General features: G+C 37.1%; 2 protein-coding genes across 2 annotated transcripts; one reads left to right on the forward strand and one right to left on the reverse strand.

The window, feature by feature from the left end:
• Positions 1-864: 864 nt before the first annotated feature.
• On the forward strand, positions 865-2,064 carry mos (v-mos Moloney murine sarcoma viral oncogene homolog). Its single transcript, XM_052110745.1, has one exon. It carries the CDS (start codon positions 976-978, stop codon positions 1,963-1,965), a length of 990 nt encoding a protein of 329 aa, XP_051966705.1. The 5' UTR covers positions 865-975; the 3' UTR covers positions 1,966-2,064.
• Positions 2,065-2,747: 683 nt separating this feature from the next.
• clptm1 (CLPTM1 regulator of GABA type A receptor forward trafficking) lies at positions 2,748-21,951 on the reverse strand. Its single transcript, XM_052109977.1, has 14 exons — positions 21,858-21,951; positions 19,351-19,475; positions 18,234-18,357; positions 16,321-16,479; positions 15,994-16,111; positions 15,748-15,833; positions 12,060-12,180; positions 10,430-10,674; positions 8,218-8,311; positions 7,921-8,111; positions 7,740-7,835; positions 7,506-7,641; positions 5,044-5,211; positions 2,748-4,664 (listed from the first exon to the last, which is right to left on the reverse strand). Exons 1-14 carry the CDS (start codon positions 21,909-21,911, stop codon positions 4,486-4,488), a joined length of 1,896 nt encoding a protein of 631 aa, XP_051965937.1. The 5' UTR covers positions 21,912-21,951; the 3' UTR covers positions 2,748-4,485.
• Between the last annotated feature and the right edge of the window lie 493 nt (positions 21,952-22,444).

Genomic DNA, 22,444 nt, shown 5'->3' on the forward strand with positions numbered 1-22,444 from the left:
CAGCTGTGTTGGTCCATACAATGGAAGTGAATGGTGACCAAAATTTTGAAGCTACAAAAAGCACAAAGTCAGCATGAAAGTAATCCATAAGACTCCAGTGGTTTAATCCAAGTCGAAACAGATCAAAATGTACGTTTTTTTTTTTTTTTTTACAATAAATCTCCACTTTCACATTCTTTTTTTTTTTTTTGGGCGATTCACTTTATTTGTGCATATCGCCGCCTTCTGGGCAGGGAGGCGAATTTAAAGTAGTGATGTGTTAAATGAATGGGCTAAAGAACCCCCTTAAAACACATTGTTTTTCTTAATAGATTTGTTATGAAGAATGTTCAGAGTGGGCTCACATTGACTGATCACAATCACAATGGAGATTCATTTATTCATTGAATTCTTGAGATGTTATTAAATGATCAACGTGACAGAAATGAACAGACAATGGTGCACCCTTTTCGGAAGTGGTTATTTGAATAATCATTAATATGTTACTGAAAAAAAGTAACATATTTTTTTGAGACTTGCTGTCTCAAATATATTTGCCTAAGCTGACACATTTTGCACAAGAACTATTGCCCCTATACATGGTATCACTATAACCCCCCTTGGCAAGTGTGGGGTAACCCCCTTTATATATATATAAACCTACTGGTATTATTTATTTTTATACAAATTATGTTGCTTCCTCAGTATTAAATAAAAATAATAATATTTTATCAATCTTGATACTTCCATTGTTAATATCAGAAAATGAATTGTAGCCTAAATGTAATTCATATCGACGCATGATTAAATGCCAAAACGGCCTGCGCCCGTGTAATGAGGTCGACACAGTGTTATGTCAATTAGAATATTCAAATGAGATATCCTGACATGTCATATGGTCATATGACAGACACTTATAAAACACTCACGTGAACTCTCCCACGCGAAGCCCCAAAATCGGAGTTCAGCTCTCTTCGTCACGGGTTACCATGAACCATGCCGTCTCCAATCCCCGTTACCCGATTATTGGCGAAGGATTTCGGACTCGAGTTTGGCGCATGTAGCAGCCCTCTTACCAAAACTTTGAGTGGATCTACCTTGCGTGTGCCCACAAACAAGTTTCACGGTAAAATCGCCCACAGACTATGGTCCTCCGTGATCAACTGGCGAGAACTGCAAGCTCTGGAGCCCATCGGCTGCGGTGGATTCGGTATGGTGTTCAGAGGCAAGTATTTCGGTGAGACCGTTGCTGTAAAGAAAGTGAGGTGCGTGAAGAACAAACTGGCATCGCGGCAAAGTTTTTGGGCGGAACTCAATGCAGCGCACCTGCAACATCAAAACGTTGTGCGCGTTATCGCGGCCACCACTTGCACTCCTGTGCACCTAAACACCAAAGACAACATCGGGACGATTATAATGGAGTTTGCAGGCACCTTAAACCTTCAGCAGGTCATTTACGGACTCACTGATCCTTTGCCAGTGGACACGTGCGTGAAGTATTCTACGGACATCGCTTGCGCGCTACAGCACTTGCACGCGCACGGCATTATCCACCTGGATTTAAAACCTGCCAATGTTTTAGTATCAGAAGTGGGTGTTTGCAAGCTCGCAGACTTCGGGTGCTCTTTTAAACAAACCAGCCAGAGCGACACCGTGACACGTTTGATTGAAATCGGTGGCACATTCACGCACCGTGCGCCAGAGTTGCTGAAAGGTGAGGAGGTTTCTCCGCGTGTGGACATCTACTCTTTTGGCATCACGATGTGGCAGCTCCTCACCCGAGAGCCCCCGTATGAGGGAGACAGACAGTGTGTTCTGTACGCTGTAGTGGCTTATAATCTGCGCCCTGCCCTCACCAGGGACGTTTTTATTCCGTCGCCACTTGGACCGGCGTGTCGGAGTCTGATCAGCCGGTGTTGGGCCGGGGAACCCAGCATCCGACCGACAGCACACCAACTCCTCACGGAACTTTCCATGATCTTATGAATTTGCACCAGAAGGACTCTACATATTTTCCTCTCAAATCTATTTTTATTGTTTTGTTGGTTCTAATACAGTTTGTATATAGTGTTTTTTTTTTTATAAATGTGCAGCAAAAATATTTGTGTGTATATATTAAAAAGGTTTAATTAAAATATTTCCTTTTTGTTAAGTGGGACTTTTGTGTGAAAATATTTCCGAATATCAGTATGGAGTAAAATGTGTTTAATATTCACAATTAAATGCAAGGAATTTCACTACCAACATTTGTTTGCGAACTTCCAGCTTTTTATGAATCTTGTTTATTTTGAGTCAACTTTGTTAAAGGAACAGTTCACCCAAAGTTTTAATTCTCTCATTCGCTCACCCTCCTGTCTTCTGCAGAACATAATTTAAGGTTTTTAGAAGAATAATTCAGCTCTGAAGGTCCATAAAATGCAAGTGAATGTCGACCAGAACTTTTGGAGCCCCAAAAAGCATATAAACTCAGCATAAAAGTAATCCATGTGACTCCAGTGGTTAAATCCATATCTTCAGAAGTGATATGATAGGTGTGGGTGAGAAACAATATTAAAGTCCTCTTTAACTATACATCTCCACCTTTGACCAGCCTCAACCAGTAGGTGGCGATATGCATGAAAAATGTGAAACACCTAAAACAAAAGAATGTGGAAGTCAAAGTGGATATTTATAGTAACAAAAAAAAAAGACAAATTGATCCGTTTCTCACCCACATCTATTATTTCACTTCAGAAGACATAGATTTACCTACTGGAGTCATATGGATTACTTTTCTGCTGAAAGTAGTAGCTTATTTTTATATACATATCATGCAGTTGGTTTAAAAAGCTTAATGCATCAATTTGAGTATGTATTAAGAATAACAAGTTAACTGACTAAATATGTATCATCAAAGGTTCTGCCAAGTTTTGCAAACATGGTTTTAGACTTGAAATTTGTTTGGTTAAAATTGGATAACAGTGTGTGAAGTAATCTACATCTGAGGCTCCAAAATGACCAAGTATGCATAGAAAATAACTTCTCATTTCCCATTGCTCATAATTTAATCATCTTTTTATAACCATGTTCTTATTGCTTCATTATAAAACACCCAAAATATTTAAATAATGCAGACTTCCACAGGCAATGGATCTCATTCAACACCGCTGTTCTAATGAAATATGTGTTTTGAAGATAAAGCAGAGCTTCTGCTCAGTCATGTTGTTCAAATGTTATTAGACTGTAAATATTTAAATATTGGCAAAAGTTTCTGCACAGACAATCACCACAAATATATCTTGGCAAAAGAGATCCATGCTAAACCATTGAGCAGAACATTTCACATACATATTAAGTACTCTGGTTTGAAATGGAAAGCAAAGCTTGTGTTTAACCATTTTTCTTTCATAATTTGAAGCGTGTACTTTTTTAAATATCTCGGCATGAACATTTGCATTTGATATATTTAATGTTTCTTGCAAAAAAAAAAATTGAGACAAGAATAAAACAGTCTCTGCACTTATGCTTTACTATAAACATGAGTGATCAAATTTTGAACGTGTACCAAAATAAAAGCCCAATCAATTCAGTTTTACGGCACCAAAAAAAAAAAAAAAAAAGGACAAAGCAGGCATTTCTTCTCACGCATTCTTGGACTCGAGTTGAGTCAAAGTGGACACATGGCACATGATGGTCCAGCTTCGGAGTGTGAATGTAATAGAACAAGTTCTCAGATAGAGGACTGGCAATTCAGCGATTGCTAAACAGTTTGACGTCAGCACGATTTAAGTGTTACAAGCTGGGATGCTGTACAGTTTTAGGACATAGAAAAAAAAAAGAAAAATCAGGATCATAGATATTAATAGTACAATTTTATATTAATACCTACAAGGCTGTCATTTCTTTATTTTTGTTCAAGTTTAAAACATCAATTATTTTAAAAACGTGGAAAGTCTCTGTCTTGCATGTTGCGTTTGAACAGAATTAGCTAGTCTTTCCAGGCCTCTTCCGTTCTACACTACACAACTGTTTCCTGGTACCCCTTCACACATGGAATGAAAATAAACTAAGTACACAGAAGAACAGAGGCGCTCCATTTGGCCTCATTTCCAATCTCTTGTACAAAAAAGAAAAAGAACAAAAAGATATGTATTCACTCCAGCCAATGGATTAATTATGGATGACCTAACCCTTCAAATTATTAGTGTTACCAACCCAAAAATATACAATACAGTACATCACATTTTACCTCACTTTGACTGCAAAAATATGGGATATTGAAAAAAAACAAAATAAATAAAAAATAGATTTTAGGAAGTCTACATTAAATTTAATCTTAATTTTTTTTCTCCTGTGGATCCCACACAAAGGAGGAAAGTTGAACTGAACTTTGTTTTTCTTGCAGTCTCTGACATAATACCATTAATCCAGTTCCCTTCCCTGACAATTAAACATGAACTCAGCCTTGAATATGCTTTAATACACCTTCACAAGACTAGGAAAGGTAAGGGTGGGGGTTAAAATGAATTAATCGTTCTTCTTCTCCCCCTCTGATTTATCTGTGATGGCAGGGGGTGTGTTGGCAACTGCTGGCTGAGCGGAGCCCTCTTTGTTTTGGTCAACTCCGCTGGTCCCAAACTCATTGACACGGTTAGGATCCACTCTGTAAATCCAGCGCTGGTATAGATAGACGAAGAACACCACATCTATGGAAAGCAGACCAAAAACATCATCTCGGAACATAAACGGGTACAGCTATAAATAATAAATTTGTAACCCCAAATAGAGGGTAGTTCAGACTACAAATATTACGATATTAACATTTGTTGGTAACATTTTGAATGCTCACCACTGTCTCTCAGTCAATGGGAGCATTTTCAAACTTATGAAGTATGTAAAGTTTGATTTTCAGCTGCTTTGCAAGCTTTGTATAATGTACAGACATTGCGGCACTCGAGATATTATTCAATGTAACATTAAATAGCATCTGTTTCGCTCCTATTATTCAAAGCTGGCATTCCAAACAACAACCAGAATGTAAAATGAATTTAATCTCTACTTTAAGAGAAAGGTAGGGACACACACCATCTCTGAGACAACCTATTCTGTACATCATTGGCATCTTGATGACAAAGGCAAACAAGTCATCTATAAAGGTATTCAGGGCCTTGTAGGTGAGCATTCTCCAGGGAAGGTGGGCTACTGACTTCATCTTGTAGTTGATGAAGAGCTGTGGTGTCATGGTGATGAAACCTTTAGGAAATATGATACATGTACAATTTAAAACATGGCAGTTCACAAAGTATTTTTCCAGTAGCACTTACTATATAGAGCAAATAAAAGGAACTACACACTACTTAAAAAAATTATGCAGTGTCAATACTCGCTGTGTAGCTCAGCGAGTATTGACGCTGACTTCCATCCCTGGAGTCGCGAGTTCGAATCCAGGGCATGCTGAGTGACTCCAGCCAGGTCTCCTAAGCAACCAAATTGGCCCGGTTGCTAGGAAGGGTAGAGTCACATGAGGTAACCTCCTCGCGGTCGCTATAATGTGGTTCTCGCTCTCGGTGGGGCGTGTGGGGTGTTGTGCGTGGATGCTGCAGAGAATAGCGTGGGCCTCCACACATGCTACTCTGCGGTAACATGCTCAACAAGCCACATGATAAGATGCACGGACTGACCGTCTCAGACGCGGAGGCAACGGAGATGAAATAGGGCATTCCAAATTTGGGAGAAAATCAAAAAAGAAAAAAAAAATCAGATTTGGAAAAACACTAAGGCAAGTACTGATTAGAGGTCAACCGAAAGTGGATTTTGCCGATATGATAACGAAGGTGGCGGAAAAGGCTGACAAAATATTAATTGGCCAATTAGTTTTAAAAATAGATTTATATATTGTTGAAGACAATTCTTAGTATTTCATTACTATGACTGTCACAGACATTGAGGCTACAAGAGTCCAAAATAAATTAAATCTCAAATGCAAGTATATTGTTTAACCAAAATCCCAATGATAACAAGAAAAAAAACAATATTTGGAGCATAATGTGGGACATTTAACTCTAAACAAGTCCAAAACACACAAGCTCCTATTTGGAAATGATGGAGACTTGGCTCCATTGTAAAGCTCTTAATCTTTTAAAGCTTAAGTATATACCGAACTGATCATATTATATCCTATATATTTACCAGATGAGATTAATTGTTCTTTACATGCCCTCGCTTCATTTAGAACACTTGATTATCTAATCAAAATATGCACTGAAGTGAGGATTAAAAATGTGTATGAATATGGTCAATGATGAAAGATTTAGATACAGCAAATCCCCATGTTTTTTTATTTAACCTCAGTAACCATCTTGTTATTGGACACTTTTACTCTTGGATTAATTTAATCATGGCTGATTTTGAGTGGTGAATTTCTACAATGGCACCTGTAACTGAAAACTACTGATTTTGAATGATGCTGCATCCACACCACTAGGTGTCACTGTAAGTCCAAGATGACACATGCAAAGTTACTGAGAGCACCTTTAATCTAAAGAAACATAGAAAATTCTGGAAAAAAAAAAACAGGAACAGTTCACTCAAATGAAATTCCCTCATAATTTACTCACCCTTATGCCATGTGTATGACTTTCTTTCATCTGCTGAACTCAAATGAAGATTTTTAGAAGAATATCTTAGCACTTTTTTGTCCATACAATGCAAGCGAACGGGTGCCAAAATTAAGCTCCAAATTTCACATATAAAAAAAAGGAATCCATAAGACTCCAGTGGTTGAATCAAAGTCTCCAGAAGTGATATGATTGGTGTGTGAGAGAAACAGATACATATTTAATTCCTTTTTTTTCCTATTTAGTTCTCCTCCCTGCTCAGTCAATCTCCACTTTAACTTTCACAATCTTCTTCTAGTCTTTTTGGTGATTCACATTCTTCATGCATATCGCCCCCTACTCGGTAGGGAGAAGAATTTCCAGCAAAAAGGACTTAAATATTGTTTCTCACCCACACCTATCATATAACTTCTAAGGATATGGAATAAAACACTGGAGTCTTTTGGATTACGTTTATGCTGCCTTTACATGCTTTTTGGAGCATCAAAATGTTGGCACCCATTCACTTGCACTGTATGGATCAAAAGAGCTGAAACATTCTTCAAAAATCTTAATTTGTGTTCTGCAGAAGAAAAATAGTCATAAACATCTGGGATGGCATGAGGGTGAGTAAATGATGAGAATTTTTGTTTTAATGTGTGCAGATATGCATCCATGCCCTTTAGGCTAACAACTGGATTTCACACGTGACACATGACCTTGTGGACAATGCTCTCCTTACTCTATATGTGTGAGGTAGAAAATACTTTGAAGGGCTAAGAGGTAAAAAAAAAAAAAAAAAGTAATTCCCCCATGAACATTTTTCTTAAGCTCAAATTCTTGTTTACTGTTTCTAGTTTAATGTTGGCAAGCATCCTTGTGGTTATCAGCTTTGCAATCAAATGCAGCCATTATGAAATGAAGTGAAGATATGAAGTGAACAACACTTACCAAAGGTTAACAAGAATCCATAAAGCATACTGAGCACCCATGAGTACCAGCCTTTGTGCTCCACATATAATAAGCTATAAACTGCATAGCATCCAAAGAGAGGGTACAACAGCCAGGACAGATACTTAAAGGCCATCTAGAAAAAGTAGACAGAGATTAGTCATTAAAAAGCAAGAGGATTTTCAACTCTTCAATAAACTCCATGAATGAACTAGCACATGAATGTCAACTTACGTCATCATAGATTTTGGTTGAAGACTTCACATATGTGGACTTGTCTTTAAATGTCAAACGTGGGAATATTCCAAGAATCCTGTTTTCTCTGTCCAACTAGGAAAGAAAAATAAAATGTATATCACACACCAGCCCATTTCACTGATAAAGGTCATCAAAAATGCTAGCCAGCATCTCTCACCCTGACGTCCATAACTTTGGTAATCTTCCAGAAGTCGATGAGCAGTCCGATAAACACGCTGACCTGGACCACAAAGTTGGTCTCATTGTCCAGGATATACAGCAGCACCACCAGAGACTGGAACACCCCAAATATGATGGAGCGCACAGAGAGCCCCTCAAGAGATTGACGACTGTTCCAGAACTGGATATCTGCATATTGAAAAGCAGAGAGAGTGAAATGAGAGGAGAAGCCACAGAACTCAAGACACCAGCAGAACCATCTAAAATAAATCAATAACAACAAGTATTTATTTACCATTTTTGAAGGCCAAGAACTCAAAAATGCTGTGGACGATTGAAACGACGATAGTAACGCCCAGGAGATAAGGGTTGGTCTCAAGTAAAGCCACCTGTTAAGAGAAACAATGAAATGAACCAAGTAAGTACACCTACTCATCAAGACTGATTTATGGCATCTCACAAATTAGTTACCTTAAAGGGACAGTTTACCCAAAAAAATTTAAATTCTCTCATCATTTACTCGCCCTCATGCCATCCCAAATGTGTATGACTTTGTCTTCTGCAGAACACAAATGATGCTTTTTAAAAGGATATCTCAGCTCTGTAGATCCATTCAATGCGAGTACCAGAACTATGAAGCTACATAAAGCACATAAAGGCAGCATAAAATAATCAATAAGACTCCAGTGGTTTAATCCATGTCTACTGAAGTTATATGATAAGTGTGGGTTAGAAACAGCTCAATATTTAAAATACTTTAACTATACATCTCCACTTTCAAACAGCCCTCTTATGAGCTCTTTTGTTTTCAGCAATTCGCATTCTTTGTACATATCGCCACCTACTCGCCATCTAGGATGGTATGAGAGAATTAATAATTTTGAGTAAACATCCTATTAAGCTGTATTTCGGCAAGCATGCCTCCAAACATACTTTAGGAATTGATATATATATCTATATATATCAGTCTACAGTGATACCCTGGTAACATTTATAAGCTATATTAAAACTAAAATCTTCACCCATTGGTGGTCCAAGGTGGTAGAAATAAGAACTTTTCTAAAACTCTAGTTTAAAACACTTGTCAAGTTCTTAGAAATGTAATCTGTGTGTCCAATTTGGTTTCATACATTTAAAAAAATTTCTTAAAGCATTTACTACAAGAAATAAAAAGTTTGTCATGTGTTGTGTAACCATAAAGTAAAAAGTATTATAATACTTTCTTTGCACCTTGAATACATGAGTATAAACAACATCACTGATAAAAATAAAAAAAATATCTAGGAAGTTTTTGTCAAAAATATCAAGGTTTTCTCAGGGTTACACCACATGACCTGAGCAAAATGCACCTTTTCATAAAAATCTTAAAAATGTCAAAATAAATATCAGATTTATTTTATATCTTCATGCTGAGTCTTGAGGGTCTTGAGGTGTCTGCTCTGTTTTATGTTTATGGTCAACATAAACAACAAAATGGCAACCTACATGTTGGTTACACCACGACTTTGATTTGGTGGACAAAAGCAAAAATGAATCATATTTTAGAACAAAATTGTTTCACTCCTTTTTTTTAAGAAATAACAATAAAATATTATTTTGCACCATTCAAGAATTTCAATGAGACTTTTTTTTTTTTATTTTTTTACTGTTTATGGACACCACATTTTGTTTACTTAGAAGTCCCAGAAATAAATATTAATATGACTTAAAACTCTATATAAAAATATCATAGAAAATGTATATTCAAGTGAACTTTTTTTTTTTTTTTTTTAAAGAATTGCATTTACATATTTTTAATTTAATTGATCTGGCCAAAACAATGTCACATCATTGACCCTTACAAATCACCATAATATGCACTTGTTACCCCCTTTTGTTTTTTTATGATTCATTTTGTAAAAATAATCCAGATTATGAAAAAAGTTTGCCCTAGATCGCTCACTGCAACATGCATTTTTTCGACTTCAATAACCGAACTAGTAAAGGAAGATTAGTAAAGGAATATTAGGCTGTTTTTTTTTAAAGACTTAAGATTTCCTTGAATAGATCTCTTGGTCATTTTTGAAAGTCTGCGAATCTTTTGAAAACTTTTGAATTTAACCCATCGTTAAACACCGAAACACCTGTTTGCCGGTGTTTTCGGGAAACCGGCGCCTTTTTGTAGTGGATTGAAATCTAATTCAGATCGGTTAACAGCCACTATTTAAAGTCTGTTATTTTCAAGCTTTGAGATTAAATATTTTACTTGCATGATTAGCTCTAGGTAATACATGGCACAATTAATCTAAAGGGGGATGGTGGTTTTTACCAAGCGGATGGTTTTTGGTATTTCTTACAACAAGGGTGATGGCATCCCCTTGCATCCCCCCTCAACTCAAGCCCTATCTAGAACCACTGATGTAGAACTATTTTTGGCTTCTCATTTGTTCAAGAACGGTCTCACTGTAATCAACTCTAAGTTGATCAGTAAAAGCTATACATTGTAGATATTCCATTCCACTGCAGACCTTAACAGAATCCTGATCCTCATCTGACTGCTCATAAGTGTCCTCTGCCAGGAAATTCCAGGGTGAGCGAGCACTCTGAGCAGCATACAGCTGCCAGCGCCACAATGAGAGGGGACAGTAGTTGAGTCGAAGAGGTAGACTCTGCAGGGAGTCATTTATGGGGTAGTAGTCCTTCTGCAGGTTCCAGTAGTCATTGAAATAAATGATGGGGTAGTAGTCTCCACTCACTGCATCAAACTTCACATCTGAGAGGAACAGTTAGGATGAGAGGAATTAGGTTAACCAGGTGAAATACAGTTAAGATGTGCGTGACGTGCACGAAGAAGCTCCATCAGTCACGTCACTTTACACCCTAGTGTAAAAAAAGTTTGCATGATAACTCGTTTGAAAAGTGACAGCGATAAGTTAAGCTGGAAAAAAAGTTGTCCAGTGCACAAAAGCACTTTATTAACACTTTTATTCAATACAACAGCAGACACGCTTGTGATACATTGCTTTGTTATTATTAATCATTATTAAATATTATTATTACTACTTCTGCAGTGAATATTACATTATACTATACAGTTGTAATATATTTCTGCTATCAAGCGTCTAGCTCTAGCTTTATTTTGAATCAAGCTTTTATTTTGACATATGCTTTTGACGGAAGCCCCTGGGATAAACTATTGATCATTAAAGTGCAAATTATATTAATTATATAAATATATAGTTTGCATGTGCTGTGCTTCACAGCGGATGAGTGCTCTGCTGTCATCTCATACTGTATAAAACACAGCGCTTTTTTAAACATGACATCACAACTGCATTTATTTTTTGAAAATGAATCAGATACAACACTATTTTAAAACGAACAATATTCATTTTAAATATTTAAAATACGTATCAAACATTATTCTGTATTTTGAGCAGAGCAAATTTATTCATATAAAGGTCACATTGCCCTCTGCTGGGCTGATTTTTGTGTTACACTCCATCCCTGATGGATCATTTTGCACTTTAACAAACAGAACTTTAAGTTTCACAAGTAAAGGAAAAGAACTGTGTTGCATAAGTCTTAAAAGTATTGAGAGTTTCAAATTGTGACTTCAGTATCGTGAATCAAACAGAATCGTGATGTGAAGGGTTATACCCTTAATAATGTTTTTTTAATCCCCTTTTCTCCCAATTCTGGAATGCCCAATTCCCACTACTTAATAGGTCCTCATGGTGGCACGGTTACTCACCTCAATCTGGGTGGCGTAGGATAAGTCTCAGTTGCCTCCGCTTCTGAGACCGTCAATCCACGCATATTGTCACATGGCTCGTTGTGCATGACACCGCGGAGACTCACGCTACTCTCCGCGATCCACACACAGCTTACCTCGCACCCTATTGAGAGCGAGAACCACTAATTGTGACCACGAGGAGGCTATCCCATGTGGCTCTACCCTCTCTAGCAACCGGGCCAATTTGGTTACTTAGGAGACCTGGCTGGAGACACTCAGCACTCCCTGGATTCGAACTAGTAACTACGGGGGTGGTAGACAGTGTCAATACTCGCTGATGTACCCAGGCACCCTCTTTTATGTTTTTTTAATAAATACATTTGAATAAAAATAGGAAATAAAATTGCTGTTCAGGGACTTACGCTGGTCCAGTGGAGGAGGGACGGAGCCTTTCACCCAAGCTGTGTGATCATCCACTATGTTGATGGTGAGGTTGGGATGCCAATGGGATATGATCTCCACAGGCCCGTGACTCTCTGCTCGCTAGGAACACAGAAATATACCATAACTTCAGAATCGAACAAGCTTCTTGCAAAAGGCCAACTACACTCTAGAGGTGTTTTCAAAGTCTTAGACAGCAAGCATTGACAATATATGAGATGAAGGGCCCTTGTTTTACACATTTATATTTACAAATACAACATACATTATTGTATGTATAGGCCTACAGTGCCCTCTGCTAATATTTTCACCCTTGGAAAATATAAGCATAATATAAAAAAAATTTGTTTATCCTTTTAATTTTTAAATTAATATATTAACAAAAATATTTCCTCTAATGTCTATCAAACAATTGCACGTTTAAAAAAAATAAAATAAAAATAAAATAAAATTGTGTCAAATATATGTGCCACAATTATTGGCACCCCTAGAAATTCTAATGAGTAAAACATATCTGAAGTATATTCCCATTCATATTTAAAAGAAAATGTAGTACACCTGGATGACTAGGAACATTAAATTGTTCAGCCATAACTTCCTGTTTCACAGAGATATAAATTAGGTAACACACAGGCGAAATTCCATTAGTCATCCATCACAATATGTAAGACTAAAGAATATAGTTATGATGTGTGGCAAAAGGTTGTTGAGCTTCACAAAATGGGAAGTGGCTATAAGAAAATAGCTAAAGCATTTAAAATGCACATTTCCACCATCAGGCCAATAGTTAAGAAGTTCCAATCAACTGGAGATGTTAAGAATCTGCCTGGAAGACTACGTGGTTTCTATATTGTCTCCACACATGGTGAGGATTATGGTTTGAGTGGCCAAAGAATCTCAAAGGAACAGCTGGAGAATTGCAGAAATTATTTGGGTCTTTGGGTCAGAAATTCTCCAAAAATACAATCAGACGTCACCTACATCACCACGAGTTGTTTGGGAGGGTTTAGAGAAAGAAATCCTCTGCTGTCATCCAACAACAAACTTTAACATCTTCCGTTTGTCAGACACTTCTGAAACTTAAAATGGGACTTGGTTCTATAGTCAGATGAAACTAAATCAGAGCTTTTTTGGCAGCAAACACCAGAGATGTGTTTGGCACACACAGAGAGGTAGACATATGGAAAAGTACCTCAGGCCCACTGTTAAATATGGTGGTGGATCTTTAATGTTGTGGGGCTGTTGTGCCAGAGGCCCTGGAAATCTGGATCAGATACATGCCATAACAGACTATCAAGTACCAACAGATACTAAATCAAAACCTGACTGCCTCTGCCAAAAAGCTTAAATGGGCCATGGTTTGATCTTCCAGTAGGACAATGATCCAAAAACACACATAAAAAAAAAATCAACAAAAAATGGTTAACTGACCACAAAATCAAAGTTCTGCCATGGTCATCCCAGTCCACTGGCCGGAACCATATAGACAACCTGTGGGGTAAACTGAAGAAGAAAATCCACCAGTGTGGACCTATGAATTGTAAGGATCTGGAGAGGTTTTGTATGGAGGAATGGTCTCAGATCCCTTACCACGTGTTCTCAAACCTCATAGGCATTATAGGAGAAGACTCAGTTGTTATCTCGGCAAAAGGAGGTTGCACATTATATTTAATTGTAACGCTGGCACCAAGATGTCCATGCCCAAAAGGTGCCATTTCTGGTCAAAGCCAAAGAGAGCCAACGTCATAAAACTCACACAGAAGAGCATCTCCACCTGAGACAACACACCCTACTGAGTTAAGGACCATAAAACCAAATCTCACTCACATCTGCTCCATCCTCTTCCATACCTCAGGTCACTTTAGAGTCACCAAAAACTAAGTTATGACTTATTCTGTTCTGTAATGTAAAAGGTTTTCTGATAATACAGGTTTGTTATCATTCAAGAGGTAAAACGGTCTGATTCCCTTTCAGCAAAGTGAAATCACAAGTAAGATTTAAGAAATTAGTAAAATACTGTTTTCTATCAGGGGCAAGTCCCTCCCAGTTCTCTCACAGGAACCATATGATGTATGCAGATTAGGTGTATTCTTTGTAAACATCAAACAACCTACTCAATTATAAGTTTCAAAGGTCTACTTGCAACCCCCTGAATTGTAAACCAAATTCTTCATAACATCAAACAAACTCATCTGAAATAACAATAGAATCTGTTGGTACTTAAGGAGAGATAGCAAAGGAGACAGGGAATCTGTAGTCAGATATCCCGCACAATTGCTGTGTGTCGTTTTCTCTACCAGGTATGCAATTCTTATTTCTTACGTTTTGATAAATGTTTGAATTTGACTAATTATTGTCTAATTGGAATTGATGAATGTATTAATTTACCTGGTAAATAGTTACATTTGAGTTCATTCTGATTTACTTTGAAATTATTGCCTTTAGTAGATTACATAAAGTCCACGTTTCCGCAAATCTACGACCAGGCTGTAGCAGACTAAGGGTACGTTTACACGACAACGATGTACTAAAAACGTAAGTTTTCCCTTTGCGTTTTTGCAAAGTTTCGTGTTCACACAGATCCGTAAAAATGACTAAACAAGCTGTATTATGCATGCTAGGCCAGTAGTTGGCGATGCCACTTTGTAAAGAATCAGAACAAGCCTGCGCACATACATCACCGCTCTTCCACAGAGCGGTGAATATAAACAATGAAGATGGCGAAAGCATTGAGCAATTTTGTCTGGACAGACGATTAGGTTGCTTTATTACTACATGTCTCGAGCTGCACAAATTCCTGCAGTCAACCATTATAGTTTTGATTGTCTCGCACATTGTTTTGAAGTACTCGCGCACATGCCTATAGACTGAACACACAATATGGGTGCGCATGACGTCATCGTTTTCTATACAAGGGGACTAAACAAAATACTTTTAGATAAAAGGTTAAGCACGAGCAGCCATCTAAATAGTATTAGTCAATTACCTCTGTCTAATGACCAAGACTGGCGATTTTGTGATCGTGAGATCTGCGTACACGGCTGGCGCGAGACTCTCTAAGTGACATAGGAATCTGAATGAACGAGTACAATATAAAATAAAGAGTTAAATACGATGATTTAATGTTAAACCAAATTTAATAATAATTAAGATTGGAAAAGTCATATCCTTGGAAACTTTTATAATTTGAGTCAGATAAAATAAACGGGGATCATAAAACGAATAATATAGTTATTTAATCAGAACGAAATATCAAACTTAGAGCACGATAAGACAGAACACGAAGGAGACCTTCAGCCACGCCATTGGATGCAGTCCTTGGGCCTTTGGGTGTCCTCCCCCTTACAGAATAAAAGGATGCCAATAAATGTGCCACACATATATTTGACAAAAATATGAGGTTTTATTTAATAAAACTTGTGTTGTATTTGCAATTGTTTGATATCCATTAGAAGATAGATTTTTGTTAATATTTTGAATGAAAGATCAAAAGGATGAACAAAGGTATTTTTTCATAGCCTTTCAATCAGTCTGACAGACTCATTGTAATCAACTGTATTTTGCATGACTTTTTATTTATTTTTTAAATTTGTTGTCTTTGACTATTCGATTATTTAGCTGTTTTTATAGCCTATATTAGTATATTTATTCAACTGGACCAAAACTCACCTTGATCATTTCTGGATCAGCTTCTGTCTCTCCCGTCAACAAGTTCTTAGTCTTGAGGAACTTCCTCCGCTTGTACTTGTTGAGCACTGTTGAAGAGGATGTGAGTGAGAATAGGATCTTGTCTTTAGTGTGGGTTCATCCATGCATTGTTAATGTGTTATCAAACGTGTGAGCAGCAAAAACTTTAGTGTCAGAGAGGTGAGTGAGAGAGCACAAGAAACATGAACAACAACTGGACAAACTCACTTCGAGTGGCATGAACCGTTGCTAGCCTGCGGTACTGTCCCTTGCGTGTGGGGTCTGGATGGAAACCACTCTTGGTGAAGTAAATGTGTATATATAGAGAGCCGTTCTGCTTCAGACTCTGTTCAACAGAGAAAGAGATTGGGTTAACAGAAATCACTCATCACAAGGATTAGATTATTATTGAAAACACGCACGCACACACACCATGCACCAAACAATAGAGTTCTTTTAAACCAATCAAAAGACTATTTGTCTAACATCTATGCGTTTCAGACAGCCCAGCTAATGTGCATCCCCATAATTTAGCACAAAGCTTTCACGTCCCACCTCTGAGAGGTCCAGCTCTTTGTAATGCTCAAAGCAGCCATCCCCCAAATCTCCTGTGGTCCAGTCACCATAAATCAGATCTTGCTGGAACCAGAACAGGGCTTCTGTGTTGTTGAAATCTGTAAATACCTCATTCTCGGAGATATATAAATATAGATCCTGTGAACAGACAGGCAAAAGGTAAAGTCATATTATCAGTGCTGTTACAAACTAGCAGGTACTAACTTAGGGTTTGGTTATGTGTTAGATAAAATATCCAGTTTAGAATATTTTGATGTGTTTGAATTGTAGATAAAGGTTAGATTGTGAGAGTACAAGAACAGTTTGGACATTTGAAAAAGAAAAAAGACCTGAAGACAACAGGGACTGCTTCATACAAACATTTCAGAGGCAGATTACCTTTACACTAGGGCTGGGCAATATGGCAATATTTTTCGATATCGATGTTTATCACGAACATTTACACATTGAACTTTCTTTTTTTTTTATTTCAAAGTTGACAGAAGAAAAGAAGAAAAAAATAATTCTAAACAGTCAAAATAGTCTCTAGAAAACGGCACAGGGGGTCCAGAGATGGCCAAAGCAGTTCTTTGAACAGCTGGGTTCTACAGTATAACAGCAGCCTATAGAGGTGAAATAAAAACAATCAATGACACCTTATAGGTAGTTGCTGAATCTAAATATTTTTTGATTTATTATTTTTATTCATTCATATTTTGTTATTGTGAATGTGATTAGAGCATGCAAAAAAAACGTGAATATATGGAAATGTGCCCTGGCAGCAACAATTTGTGTCTCTAACTTCATATCTTGTGAATATAATTAACCTTATTCCTCCTTAAAGGTGCTCTAAGTAATTTTTTTCCTCATTAAAAAAGTTTAACTCCTAAACACATTAATTGTAATTTTGCAAAATATTTATGAAATCATGATCACTCATATTAAAATTTAGACTCCAATCATATCAGTAACCTTATAAAAGCGGTTTTATACTACATGGAGAGGGTCCGCACATGGAGGCTGCCATTTTGGAATCACATGACCAGCCGAATACTACTCACTTAATCTCAGTAACTGTCCTGTTATTGGACACTTTCACTCATTGATTAAAGTAATCATGGCTGACTGTGAATTCTACATTTCTACAATAGCATCTGAAACTGAAAACTATTGATTTCAAATGACGCTGCATCCAAGCCACTAGGTGTCAGTGTAAGTCCAAGATGACACAAAGACAAAAGTTACTGAGTGCAACTTTAAATCTCATCTGGTTAAATATATATTCACAAAACCCTTCATCCTGTGAATATATGGTCTATGAATTGCTTAATTTGGTAAATAATTACACAGAGCATTGCAACAGAACCAAGTCTCATTCATTTTAAAATAAGATTCCACAGTGTATTTTCGGGCTAGTTTATAGTTAAAGTCTTCCGTTACGCACCAAATCTTAATTTATTTTTCTAGTTATTATTGGGATTTTGGTTGCACAATAAAATGCATCTGGGATTATATTTATTTTGGACTATTTTTACCTCTATGTCTGTGGCCATCATAGTAAGGACAGACTAAGATTTTTTTTATATTCTATAAATCGATTTTAAAAACTATTGGCTGATTATTCAGTTTTTAGCTTTTCCAACACCTTAATTATCAGTATCAGCAAAATACACTATCGTTCCACCTCTAGTTACAATGACATGTTGACATGTTAGTACCAAAATGTCTTCTGTATTTTTCCAAGTGGCTCTCAGCATACTTGCAACCCTGACCCTCTCAATTTTGGTTCAAGTTGGGTTGAGAAAACAGACCAGATCAAATAGATGGGGGGGGAATTTTCTTTTAAGGCATGTAAGAAAAAAATTATCAGAATTAAGATCAGTGTTGAGTATTTTTTAGTAGATTATCATTACCATAAGTGTATCCTTGGGGAAGAGGTTGCGGCTGGGCACTCGTGGAGCTCCAGCAGGAGTATTGGGATCTGGAGTTGATGGACCACTGCGGAACCAGCTGCTTATAGCCCAGATGATAAAAATCCTAAATACACAAACATGAGAACAGATTTACATTAGACTCTTTTTCATCGATTCAACAGTCTGTAAGTCTCTATGAAATGGCTTGATAAGTGCAGTTTTCTGTCTAGTGTTAACATATTTCCTTTCAAAATTAAGTTTGGGAATCTCATAACAAAGGGATCATCCTCTAAAAAATAAAATAAATGAATATATTGGCCATTATCATAGTGAATAAACCATTATTCACTACTTGTTAGTTGGTTATTCTAGAGAGCATTTGATGAAGAGGATTCATCAATATTTTGGACCATATTTCAGGAAGAGAATAAAATATGCTAAATGTTCATTTAGATGGCTTTAATGCTAATAGAACTGCAATTTTGATTTCATGAGGCCTTTAAGGAATTATAATCCCAAAACTCATGCTGCAAAACGATTTGCCTTCATAGCATCAAATATGATTGAAGTAAAAAACAACATTAAGCCAAAAAATCAGTCTATATCAGTCCACCTAAAATAGGAGTTAAGTGTTAAAATATTACTGAAGGAGGAAATCACTGTATTTCTGAGAGTCCCTGGACTGTTGTTACAAAAGTATGATGTGGTAACAAGCATGCTCTGCTTGGAGACAAAACCCTTGACACCAATTAAAACTCCCAGAACAGCTCTTCAGTTCAGTTACGCGCTTAACAAAAATGTAACTTTCCCCTGTGTCAGCTCCAAAATCTACAAAATAGATTTGTCAATGGATAGTTTGCAACAGGTTTTGTTTTAAGTTTTTCTTCTTTCAAAATTATGCAAATTTGATTAAATATTAAAAAATAATATGTGTTAGTGTATTTCTGATTTTCTGTTGTTAAATTATATTCATTACATACATTGAATTATGTTTATCTGCATTTATATCAGCCATTGAAAATCCCATGTCAGTCAGCCAATAAATTCTTAATGTACTGTACATATGAGAATTCCAGGCAAACCATGTGCGTATAGTTTCACAAAATTTTGTACTCACCTGAAGAGAACACCTTTAATCACTTGCCAAGCATTGGGCTGCTGCTGCGGTTGTTGTTGGGGGTCCTGGGCAGTCGCACCAGTCTGAGCCACCTGACCTGAGGCAGCTGCCCCATTACTGCTCACCTGCACAGAACATTTATTGGTATACAAAATTCACATGATGGAAAAGATCAGAAAGAATAAATGAATGCAGTTATACATTTAAAAAACTCATTCATTTCTGTTGTAACCTTGACTTGTTGCTCTTTCTAAACTATCCTCAGAAAATGTGTACCTTCGTTTGGGATGAAGTACGAGTTACACAATTAATATCCAACCAACCAAACAGGGAAAAGAAGCACAACATTTTAAAATCATATTTTTTTAAGAACGGTTTACTTTTACTTAATTAAATCTTTACTCAGATACATAGGCTGACTCTAATTATTCCCAATAACCCATTCTGAGATGCAAGTACTTGGTTGGATGCCAACCGATAACCAATCACAAAATTGAAAATTTTACTCATGTGTAAACCAAACCTCAAGTGCCTTGTAGCCAACCATCAAATTTACAACAGTCTTCCCCCTAACCAACTAAAATAACTATTTCCAACTGCTGCTTTCAGTACATTTTAAATCAAGCTATACTAATCATTCCCAACATAAAAGGGCAGTTGAAAAAGCCTATGAAAACATCCAGCCATCAATAACTTATAAAACAAAGTGTGACCAGTTTCAACAGCTAACCAGAAAAGGCTATTAATTATGATGTGGAATATTATTTTTTCACAAGACCATGAGACAACTATCATTAGGTCTGATCAGGCAGCTTAGTCTAGCTTTCTTCTAGCACTGTATTCTCACTATTCTGGTTCCTTTTGTTGTTAATCTGCTAAAAGCAATTTGCTCAGGATAGTGATTAGATTTGACACTGCTGAACAGGAAAAATATTAAACTGAAATCTATATAATGTCAAGGAAAGAATGAAATTGCTTCTGACTGGATTTAGGTTATCAAAATTGAGGCAGAAGATGGGGGATATGATTTGATATGATTCTGGTTACAATCCAGAACTCTAGATATTAGAGATAGAAGCTCAGAGATAACCATAGTTCCTTGTGGGCATGTCACCAAATTCAGAGACCTGTGTCTAAACACAAAAAACTCCCTCTGTTAGTGGGTCATCGACTTACTGTTATTCCCAGCAGCCCTCAGTCAGGGAAAGTGGGCAACAGAGCATTGTTAACCCTCATTCTGTATACAGGTGTCCCACAAGGCAATGTCCTAGGCCCTCTTCTGTTCTCCATATGTACACAAATGATGGTTTAAAATCCCTTGTAGTTTTCTGATAACATAGTTGATGTCAACCTTATGTTCTTATCTGGAAGAGGTGAACACCCCAACCTGGAATAAAGTATTTAACATGGACTACATCCACCAGACTGGTTTTCTAGGTTTCTTGGAAGCTTAAGAAGTCAAGTTCAGAGTAATTGTTATGCTCTCGACTAGCAACCAACGCTTGCTTAGGAAAAAAAGGTTACTGACTCTGAGTCAGTGTTATAATTTATAACAACTATATGACCTTCATAAACATTAACCAAGGAGAATTTCATCACGAAAAATTATGCTAGCCTTGGTATTGGGGCTGATTAATACATTGTCCACCAACAGCAGGCCAATAGTAAATCAATGTTTCTCACTACTCATCTTAAGAAATCTAATCTACTGCAGAGTTTAGGTCCAACTCAAATAAGCCAAACTAAGTTTACATATTAACTTGGAAATTAAAGCAGAACCAGGGCTAGAATTAGCTCTCCAGGAACAAGACTGATCACCCCTGCCTAAACCAATGACCCAACTTGCTGACAGCACAAAAAAATGCTATGAACATGAAACAAAACAACTTTCAAAATCATAACTCTTCCTTAATTTAAAGCATGACACAAGCCACGGTCACACTATAAGGTCTCCGCATGATGACTGCACACTGTTCTACCATCTTTAAACCGCTTTGACATGTGATGCTAAGAGCTAAGCAGCTAGTTAGCCATTATGCTAACAACTCAGTGTCATCAGCTCATAAAAAGACACAGACATAACAACACAGTCCAAACAATATTGTCTGTTTCTCAAAGACTTGCGAGCTGCCGTCCTAGACAGCGTTTTAGGGCATCAAAGACCCTTTCGAAAGAGATCCCTAAAATGCTGTTACGGTGACAGCTCACGATACTTTCAAACACAGCCTGTGAAAGAGTATAGCATTAATGCAATCGCATTCATTGAGCTATATCTGTCTTGTAAAAATGAGATGTTCCACCAGACCCCCTCCGCGACATCAGACAGCATTTCTCCCCCACTGCATGCTGAATTAAAGGGGTTGCATGATTCAGACCGGCAATCTGGTGATCTTCTTAAAAACGAGCACAAAATAAGTTTTCACTCGAGTGATCTCGTTGGGTATGTTTGACCTGTCTGTTACCACGTCGATGTGGTGTCTACCCATTATAAATCCGGTTATAGTTACCTCTCCGTTGCTTACGGACAACTGCTGTGCTGCTGAAGTCTCCTGCGCCGCCATCTCACCTGTCTCTTGTCGCACACTCTAATGTGTGGTGGCGTTAACTGAACTCTCGCGATGTTTCAAAAGATTTGACGTTTTCTTTAATAAATGCTGATTGTTCCGCAACATTACTCCCAACTGCATGTATTTGAAACGGAGCTTCTCCAGCATATTGATACTTTAAAATTATGCAATACCCTAAAGCCATAAACGTGTTTCTATGAGACTTAATATGTTTTTTTTTTGTTTGTTTTTTACAATATACCCCTATTATATTTTGTTTTGTCGTTAATTCTGTGTTGTTGTTGTTGTTATGTATTAATGTCTATGTCTGTGCAAATGTTGTTATTTGATCTCTGTCAGTATTGACACGTATTATCATGGATATTTGCCTGTTTATTGTTTTGTTACCAATTTGAATGCAATACCCACATAGCAAAATTCAGTTGAATCAACGTTGAAATATGGTTTGGCAGAAATGTTGAAACTACGTTGAAGCCTAACATTGATCCGATGTTGAAAGTGTCCCCTCTACTTTTGTGTTGAATCAA

The sequence above is a fragment of the Xyrauchen texanus genome, chromosome 38 (genome assembly GCF_025860055.1).
Source record: "Xyrauchen texanus isolate HMW12.3.18 chromosome 38, RBS_HiC_50CHRs, whole genome shotgun sequence".
Lineage (NCBI taxonomy): Eukaryota > Metazoa > Chordata > Actinopteri > Cypriniformes > Catostomidae > Xyrauchen > Xyrauchen texanus.